Here is a 10,167-nt window from a genome sequence, read left to right on the forward strand (position 1 = left end):
TCAGCGGCGCCATCGTGCAATCAATGCCTTCCATAAATTGAACATATAAACCTTGCTGTGCAACCCGCCATTCTGGAGCCCCCGCGTGCGCGATGCTCGTTCGGCCGCTGGATTCGTTTCCTGTAGCTCACTTTTGGCTTCTGGTGTGTGGTGGGCCGTCGGTTTTTTTTCACGTCCATAACTGCTTCGAGAGTGGATGACGAGTGGGGCTCGTCGCGTGTGGGGTCAAGAAAATAAAATGGCGTGGCGTTCGTCCAATTCTGTGTAAGAAAAGCATCAGACCCTAGACCGACAAGGGGTAAAAAGAAAAAAGCAACGCAGCCTCCTCTCCTCTCCTCGCTCGCCTCCTCCTCTCCCCCCACGCCGCCCCTCCTCTCTCCCTGCTCGTCTCCTCTTCCCTCGATGCCGGCCCCCTTGTTTGCTTGCCTCTCCGACCCGGGCTCTGGCTCTAGCCCTGATGGCAGCACACCATCACCCCCTCTGCTCAAGAGATCCAGACACCCCAGCCCGTCCGTACAAAACCAGAACCGCGGCTCCATACCTCGCCGCCTCTCCTCCTTTTCCTCCTCTCTCTCCCGCTCCGCCGTCCTGCCCCCATCCACCCGTGCTCGACCCTGACCCTGGATCCCATCCCGCCGGATCCGAGGCGTCTGGGCGTGGAGGCGAGCTTCTCCGACGGCAGCGATGACCACCATCCAGGCCCCCTTGCTCACGGAGGAGAGGCTACGACCGAGGGGATGCAGAGGAGGAGCGGGCCTCGCGGAGGAGGGGCCGCAGCTGCGGGAGCTCTCCACGGAGGAGGATTCTGTGGTGGTGGAGCAGAGCGTGCGGTGGCGCGGAAGTAGCAGTGGAGGCTGGAAGAGCGCAGTGGCCGAAGGGGCGATGCGGCGTTGCTGCCTCTACCTCCATCCTGACCCTTTTACTCGTGCACAGGTACCAAGTCGTCTCTCTCTCTTGATTTGATCCCCATAAATTCTCATCTTCACCTATGTGGATTCTGTTTATCTATGCCTGCAATGTGTTTGAAAAAATCCAAGCAGTATGAGGAGAAGATTTTGTGGTTGATTTAGTTTTTAGGATCTGCCGCCCCCTTTTTTCATTTTTGCAACACACAACCTGTTTCATGATGAGACCCATCAATTATCTTTTCATATTTTGACAGTACTATATTGTTTACTTTGTGGAACTTTAGTTACCTGTAAGATGCAATCCACACCTTGAAATATTTGGTGTTTCTGGGTGCTCTGTCGTTGACCATAAAATCATGAAAGTTTGTTAATAACTTAGAAGGATATGCTTCCAGCAATGTGTTTCACGCATATTATGTATTATTAGTGTGTGAACAATATTTTTCACAGGCTATACTTGCAAGTGCATTTGCTCGTAAGGACCATTCGAAGGCCAAGGCCACAGCTTACCACGTACCGCAGGTATGGTTCCTTTTTTCTATAAATCCTTTTTTGTCACCTTAGTGAAGAACTGTTTATTTTGCAGCTCGGATTGATCTTGGGGCTTCTCCTGGGCCTACTTCTTGGAGTTGGCCTCCATACAGGTTCGAGATTATTTACAGAAGACCGTGGTGTACTGCATCATATCTACATGGCAACACCGGTACAGTTACAGTGTGCTGAATCATAAGAGTACTGCAACTCTGAATCTTGAAACGTTAATAGTTACGTTCCCATGATTTTCTTGCAGTTCATAGTACTTGCGAGTATACCCCTAAAAAATTAGTACCTGAGAGTATGGCAATCTTTCCTTATGTTTGATTACCTCAAGGCAATCTCTTGAACTAAGTAGAGTTATGTTTCCTATGTACAGTTTGTTGCTCTCGCTCAACCAATCAACACTTTAGCTTTTGTTTTCGACGGTGTCAATTAGGAAGCATCAGATTTTGCATATGCTGCTTATTCGTTGGCAAGTCCGCTAATTTTCCAGCTTATTTGTGCTCTGGCTTTCCAGCTTTCTCTTCTGACACATTCCATTGAATTATGTATCCTCAGATACTCGTGGCTGTTGTTAGCATCGCTTGCATGGTCACCCTCGCCAGTTACAGTGATTTCATTGGAATCTGGATAGCCTTGTCCATCTACATGTGCCTCCGCATGTTTGCAGGATTATGGAGGTAGAGTGAGGAAGCACTCTCATTTCATTATATTTTCTGAATTTTTATTATTACGACGAAAACCAAACAACAGATACCCGTATTCACTAATGGCTTGTTAAAATGGGCTTTCCGGGATGAAATATGCAGTATCAAACGAAGCCGTAATTGGTTATACCTCATTGTTCGTTTTTGTTTAACTTTGGATCCCCTATAAATAAGAATACCTACTCCGTATTTGCTTGAGTTTTCCTTTTGTATACCTGGCGTGGCTATATTTTCTATACTGGTTACAGTTTAGGTAACCTTGATTTATTTTTTTCAGGATTGGGACTGCTAGCGGGCCATGGGCTTTCCTTCGCAGCTGAACATGTAATGTACATTCTCGTAGATAGTATAAGGTAGGTAGAATATTTATACTTGTAAGCAACTTTGGAGTTCATACTAAGATTTGGTGTGTCAGTATGTGAAATCTACTATAAATCAAAAGCCAATATAAAGGTATGCTCCACCTTGATTGTCGCTACTATGTTCCACTCCTATATTGACCAGGGGAAGTTCTATATTATGCCAATTTTTCCTTCAATTTACCACTGTGTTTAGAGTGTACGTATCGAACGAACCAATTCCTTCAGTTATATCAGTACATATTAAAACGAAAAGGTGTATATGCTAAAATTGTTTGGCATCCATTCCTTTCCTACGGGCCATTCATCATCTCATCTCACAACACTCATGCCACATAACCTGGCTAGCTCACACTTTACTCAGTTCTATGTACCAGCTATGTAGATTTATTCACCGAACTGAGATGATGCGTGTGCTCAGTTAGATGCTGCTTGCTCGATTTTGACCATGCTTGCTGCAATAATCAATCTATCTGATATGAGACCTATCTATTCTTTGTTGACGTTTGGTTACAAATCCTGGAGCTATTCTTTTTGTATTGAGAATATTACCTTTTATCACCTTATTTGGCTGCAGTTCATCTTTCCCATTAGTTGTGTTAGTAAACTAAATTGAGAATATTTGTTAACTTTTTATGGCTTGGGATCTTGCAGCTGTGGCGGCTCGCTGTTTGTGTGGTGAGGGTTACTTCTCCTGGTGCAGTAGTACCATTTTGGAGTGTCCCTTGTTTGCAACTATATTTATCTACAGCCTCTGCTAAAAGGGCTCCCGTTCAGAGAAAATCAAAGGGACAAACAAAGTAAGATGCAAATAAAATTATCCACTTGGCTATGATTTTCGTACTGATGTGATTTGGCCTGCTAGATTAACTACTTTCTGTATGCTTAGTTTTGCGTCTCGTGTGCTGTTTAGACGCTGAGGGCCGTTCTTCAATATGTAGGCTCAAATGCACGTTTGTTGATACATCAGTTTAAGGTGCTTTTATTGAACCAAAAGTTAGTGTTGTTGGCCTTGCCAGACTGCCAGCCCTCAAAGAGGTAGTTCAGCCTCGAAGGAGAGGGGAACTGATGGATGCCAGGGAAAGAAACTAGGTGAAGCTCTGATGCTTGATTGAGTAAGCATCCTCTTCTTATCACTCTACTTTGTCGGTTGTCCACTGTAATGGTATGATCAGAATATTCCTCGAATTTGCTCCATGACATCTTGCTTGCCATGTGGTCACCCTACCTCAAAATTGATATATTAATCAATGAACTACTGTTTAGGCAAGGGATTATAGTCCCAGTAAACTATAAAACCAAATAATTGTTCCAAAATTTCGAATTTGCCTTTGCACATGTAGAAGCGCATCATAGATTGTTTAGACTTGGTGTTAACAAAAAATGATAGTAGTATGGTCAGACCTATTTTCCCCACCTGCTTACTCATTTGAGTACATTTGATTGCACTTTTGGGACATTATTACCATTTTTACTTTTTACTTTGTTCATACGCCGATTGTTATTTGGTTTAGAGGTATGCTACTCCAAACATATGTTCATTTTGGGTTTAGATTTTGTAGATTGAACTAATGCGATACGAAAATTATCAGTCACCCCAAAGGTTCTTCCTTGTTGGTTTTGGGATTAGTATTTTGATCTCTGTTTGAAAAAGGACAAACAAGAACATACTCACTAACACCCTCGGGTTCCTCCCTGTTGGTTTCAACATCAGTATTTTGACCTCTGTTTGAAAACTATTAGAAAATGACAGATAAGAACACACTCATTGACACCCTCTAATATCTTTTTAATTATGAACTCAGTTAGCTGAACTTTATCGCATAGATTTCTAATGGTTTAATACTTTTTTCGTAATTTGAGTTGACTAGCTCTATGAATATAGAACAGAAATAATTGTCTCGTATTCACTTAAGGTTCATATACTTTGTGATTTTTAGCTAGAACCACTTCTTTGTTGGGGAACGTTGTAGAAAATTAAAATTTTCCTACGGTTTCACCAAGATCCATCTATGAGTTCATCTATGCAACGGTCAAGGGAGTGAGTTTGCATCTACATACCACTTGTAGATCGAGTGCGGAAGCGTTCAAGGGGATGGTGATGATGGAGTCGTACTCGCCGTGATTCGGATCACTGATGACCAAGTGCTGAACGGACAACACCTCCGCGTTCAACACACATACGGTACGGACGACGTCTCCTCCGTCTTGATCCAGCAAGGAGGAAGGAGAGGTTGAGGAAGACAGCTCCAACGGCAGCACGACGACGTGGTGTTGTTGGTGCAGCAGTACTCCGACAGAGCTTCGCCAAGCACGTACGGAGGAGGAGAGGTGTTGGGGAGGGGAGGGGCTGCGCCTTGAGTTGTGTGTAGCAGCCCTCCCCTCACCCCTCTATTTATAGGGGAAGGGGCAAGGGGGCCGGCCCGTCTAGATGGGATCTAAAGGGGGGGCGGCGGCCAGGGAGGAGGGACTTGCCCCCCAAGCAAGGGGGGCGCCCCCTTTAGGGTTTCCCCCCCAAACCCTAGGCGCATGGGCCCAAGGTGGGGGGCGCGCCCAGCCCTCCAAGGGCTGGCTCCCTGCCCCTTGCGGCCCATGTGGCCCTCCGAGATGGGTGGCCCCTCCCAATGGACCCCCGGAACCCCTCCGGTGGCCCCGGTACAATACCGACATGCCCCCGAAACTTTCCGGTGTCCGCATGACAACTTCCCATATATAAAACTTCATCTCCAGACCATTCCGGAACTCCTCGTGACGTCCGGGATCTCATCCGGGACTCCGAACAACTTTCGGTAATCACATACAAGTCTTCCTAATAACCCTAGCATCACCGAACCTTAAGTGTGTAGACCCTACGGGTTCGGGAGACATGCAGACATGACCGAGACGACTCTCCGGTCAATAACCAACAGCGGGATCTGGATACCCATGTTGGCTCCCACATGCTCCTCGATGATGTCATCGGATGAACCACGATGTCGAGGATTCGATCAAACCCCGTATACAATTCCCTTTGTCAATCGGTACGTTACTTGCCCGAGACTCGATCGTCGGTATCCCAATACCTTGTTCAGTCTCGTTACCGGCAAGTCACTTTACTCGTACTGTAATGCATGATCCCGTGACTAACCACTTAGTCAATTTGAGCTCATTATGATGATGCATTACCGAGTGGTCCCAGAGATACCTCTTCGTCATACGGAGTGACAAATCCCAGTCTCGATCCGTGTCAACCCAACAGACACTTTCGGAGATACCTGTAGTGCACCTTTATAGTCACCCAGTTACATTGTGACGTTTGGTACACCCAAAGCACTCTTATGGTATCCGGGAGTTACACGATCTCATGGTCTAAGGAAGAGATACTTGACATTGAAAAAGCTCTAGCAAACGAACTACACGATCTTGTGCTATGCTTAGGATTGGGTCTTGTCCATCACATCATTCTCCCAATGATGTGATCCCGTTATCAATGACATCCAATGTCCATAGCCAGGAAACCATGACTATCAGTTGATCAACGAGCTAGACAACTAGAGGCTTACTAGGGACATATTATGGTCCATGTATTCACACGTGTATTACGATTTCCGGATAATACAATTATAGCATGAATAAAAGACAATTATCATGAACAAGGAAATATAATAATAATCCTTTTATTATTGCCTCTAGGGCATATTTCCAACATTCTTAAGTATCCACATCTATTGGGCAGCTTGAGAATTCAGTTTTTTTCGTATGACACCAGACTGGGTACAACTAATATGGCGCCATGTTTGCTTCAGTCTATGTACCTCGCCTTTTGGCCTTTGTAGCAAGTCAAAGTAGTAGATGTCTAATGATCAAGTGATTAGTATTTTGCATAATGATCAAATGATTCCTCCACTAAACGCAACGAGTGCATGCTGGTAGTTGTTGCATAAGGACGAAAAATAACATGGCCCGCTGTCGTCCTGCCTGCAAATCCCCCCCTCATCGCCATGTTTTTGTATACACCATGCATGGAGCACATAGCTGCACATGGACTGATTAGCAAACACTTGTTGTTGTGTGATGATAAAATCACCAATTAGTTAATTTTGTATTTGACTTTGCTTGTTCAATTGTTATCAGTGTTTTCAAATTTGGCACCATATATATCATAATTAATTGGAATCCCTTCATGCAGGAACCAGATGCTCCCAAAGTTCTTCTGGTTGAGTCGTTTACTTACTAGCAATGACATTCACAATGGGAAGCCTTTATAGCAGGCTACTTTGATTGATTCCCAAACTATGGCTTAGTTACAAATGTTTTGGCGGTGATGTTTCATACACTAGTCCAGTGTTGCTACCCAATGATGAGTTGTATGAAGCACTTTGAAATGCTTTGAAGAAAGTCTTTTAGGTGGCGGTTCTACTGCTGCTACTCCTGTGACAGCCAAGGTGTAGGTTGCAGCTCGTAGAATTTTAAGGAGGAAAGGAAGACATGATTTCTTCTTGGTGAGGTGAGTTGTTTCCTTCATATACACATTGAAGCGATGACAGACACTCACCGTGCTTGTTTGTTCATGTAGAAAGTCATTTGTTTTCAGTAGTAGAATTTTTTTGATTAACCTAGCTGAATTTTGTGGCTCAGAAGCCGCCTCCTGTATGTAGGCATGCTTAGATCTTTTGTAGAATCAGATTGTTAATATTTCCTTAGAAGTAAAAAATGTTACCTTTTCCATTACTTGTTTACTTGGACCCAAACTGTTCATTACCTATTGTATCTAAAGAGTTTGTCTTAGCGTAGCGTGCATTGGAACCATAGTTACAAAGTTCGGCTTAGCATGCTTTAGAACAGTAGCTGCAGAGTTTGACCTCTCTATTCTTATTTCTCTATATACTTGACACATACCTGCCTCCAACGTGTCCATGTGATTCCGATGAATTTGCTATATCTAATTTTTGAGCTTTTCATTGTCTTCTAATTATTGCATGCATTTTTCTAATATACCATTCTCCCTCATCCAAATAACTAAGTGTTTATAAGGTGGGCGGCAAGGCGTGCTAACAGCACCTTGCAATTATGCTCGCTTTAGGAGCTTAGGAGCTTAGACGTCTACCTTAGGCGCTTAGGCGTCAGAGCGGTTGGTGCTCACCTTAGGTCGCCTTACTGCCTTAAAAATCATGATAGTCACACACTCATGACACATTACCTTTGAAGCTTGTGTATGTGAATGTATAGGTACACTTAGTGATCTGCATTGGTAAGTACTAACTGAACTGAATATCTTGATCACAAGATATATCTTTGTTGGCCGGCTTGGTTTAAGAACCCATTAGCTGGTTTATACTCCCGTCATCCCAAAATAAGTGTCGCTTATTTAGTATAACTTTAATAAATCAATGACACTTATTTTGGGACGGAGGGAGTACAATATTTGTCCGCTTATTTCTTTGTTTTTTTGTTTTGCTTTCAATCATATGTGGCACAGATGTGCAGTTCAAAGGCAGGGCTGTGTCAAAGATGTGAATCAAATAATTATGCCGATTGGTGCATGTTTTTGTTGCTCTTAGTTTTTTCGTTATGATGATTTTGCTATCTCAGTGTTTTCGTTATGATGATTTTTCTATCTCAGTGATCCGTGTTTGACAATCTGTTACCTTTTATGGGCAGTGCATGTGGAAGTGTACTATGCAAGCATTATGGGACAATGACACACTGCTTATTCGTACTTATTCGTACGTTCACACACTCTGAAGACCACAATCAGACTAAGATGCCTAAATATACTGTGAGGCTGCCTATATATAAGTGTTTCTGTAAGCCGGATATAAGCCATTCTACTATCTGTACTACTATCTGCCATTGCATTATATTTCCAGCTACATCTCCTACTAACATTCCTTCTAACTGGCTTCTTGCGCCATTGGCGCAACCGGGTCATCTAGTATAAGAAATGCTACAATCAAAGCCCAGCCATAAAAACAGTAGTATTTGACAGATTTCTTTCCGCGGATTCTGTGCACCATGGATGCATGCATCGATTCAAGGGAACAAAATATAAGAAAGTAGATAATACCCCGTGCGTTGCTGCGGAATATGTAGAATATAAACTTCAAAAATATTATGCATATTCAAGGTAAAATGGAAGAGAAGTGTTTCAAATTTATTATTTGTTGTTTCATAGGAAAAATGCTTGTGTAATTTTTTTTAAGTAACCAAGTCATCTTGCCAAGATTAGAAGTTTTTTTTTTTGAATTTTTTGGATTGCTTACCACATGTGTAGCGTGGTGTTGCCAAGATTAGAAGTTGATTCCGTACAGCAAGTCTTGTTCCTTTTAGATGCATACCAGATTATTATTGTATGAAGAAATTATTACTGTATGAAGAGTGCAGACCTCATGCATACCATTTCAGTCTAAATAGCTCTCATGTGTCTTGTGAGACAAACAGAAAGCATATACTCCCTCTGTAAACTAATATAATATCTTTTAGACCACTACTTAGTATATATTGCATGGCCATTTGACCATATATGGAACAGACTACTCATGGCTCATGGCCCTATCACCGGAAGGTATCATATTCCTTTTTATTGCAACAAATCTGCGGAGTAAAACGTATAGATACAGGTGGATAGGGGATGCGAGATCAGGATAAAAAATGTGCATCAGTGCCCATGGCCATTTTTCTTGTTTTTCTCTGTCGTAGCCTGTACTCCTGTGTTGGTGTGCCTTTTGCAGCCGACCACACAAGGCATCTGGTAGAAATTTAGGGCAGCCCCTAGCGGTCCTCCTAGATGCCGTCACTGTCGAGGTAAAGATAGTTGGCGCTAACTCTCTGCAGGGCGAGTCCGGCGGCGACCGCGGTCAACAAAGGCTCTGTAGACGGGGCTGAAGCAAGTTGGAGATGGAGATGATTGACTTGAGATCGTTCAGGGTGCAGCTGCAGCTGTGCGGGCTCGTCCTCATCAGCATCCGCGACAGGTTCTCCAAGGACAGCGACGGCAGGTTCATCACCGTGCACCACCGCCGCACCTATCACGGCTCTGCACCCCGACTATTTCTCCTCCTCATCGCTGCTGCCGCCCCGCCCGAAGCACACAAAGAGGACCCCGCCCCTCCAAGTTGTCGCTGTCAACCACGGCCCGCCCTACATAGCGTCGGCTTCAAGGCCGAAAAGAATCCCTGTCAGAGACATTCTCCGCGTTGCTACCGGAGTATCCTCCCAGGCCGGAAAGAAAGGCATCTCCGGGTTCCAACGGTTGGTATGATTTCCATGAACCGACCAGAGCCAATCCCGAGAGCGACGCGGGGAGCTACCTTCTCTGGAATGGAGACTGAGAAGGGAGAGGAGGAGCAGGGCACCACGGACGCTGCCTCACCAACACATGCATCACATCAGCAAGAGGAACACCAGGCAGAAGGAGAGATTTTTAGTGGCTTTTCATGGATGCGGGTGTGAACCATGAAGGAGGAGAGGAGAAGACGTGTGAGGCTGCAAGCGCAATTCGAGTGGCAATCTCGCGAGGCGATGTGTAGTATATATAAAAGGTGCAGACGACTCCTCGGTGATCATCTGTTCGTTTTACATTATTACTTTGCATTTAATTTCTCCCTCTGTGGTGGAGAAGGTGACCAGCGGAGAAGTAGATGAATAGTTTCTTTAGACAAAGAAAGAAGAAGAATA

The 10,167-nt window shown here is 44.2% G+C and overlaps 2 protein-coding genes across 2 annotated transcripts; both read left to right on the forward strand.

Annotated features, from left to right (window-relative positions):
- The first annotated feature begins 355 nt into the window (after positions 1-355).
- On the forward strand, positions 356-6,882 carry LOC119340491 (protein DETOXIFICATION 42-like). The gene is made up of 7 exons (XM_037612411.1): positions 356-933; positions 1,359-1,430; positions 1,495-1,611; positions 2,004-2,125; positions 2,430-3,311; positions 3,453-3,626; positions 6,680-6,882. The coding sequence occupies exons 1-5, from the start codon at positions 685-687 to the stop codon at positions 2,470-2,472; spliced, it is 603 nt and encodes a 200-aa protein (XP_037468308.1). The 5' UTR covers positions 356-684; the 3' UTR covers positions 2,473-3,311; positions 3,453-3,626; positions 6,680-6,882.
- Positions 6,883-9,387: 2,505 nt separating this feature from the next.
- On the forward strand, positions 9,388-9,942 carry LOC119339589. Its single transcript, XM_037611587.1, has one exon. The coding sequence runs from the start codon at positions 9,388-9,390 to the stop codon at positions 9,940-9,942; it is 555 nt and encodes a 184-aa protein (XP_037467484.1).
- The last annotated feature ends 225 nt before the right edge of the window (positions 9,943-10,167 follow it).

Source organism: Triticum dicoccoides, chromosome 7B (assembly GCF_002162155.2).
Source record: "Triticum dicoccoides isolate Atlit2015 ecotype Zavitan chromosome 7B, WEW_v2.0, whole genome shotgun sequence".
Taxonomy (NCBI): domain Eukaryota; kingdom Viridiplantae; phylum Streptophyta; class Magnoliopsida; order Poales; family Poaceae; genus Triticum; species Triticum dicoccoides.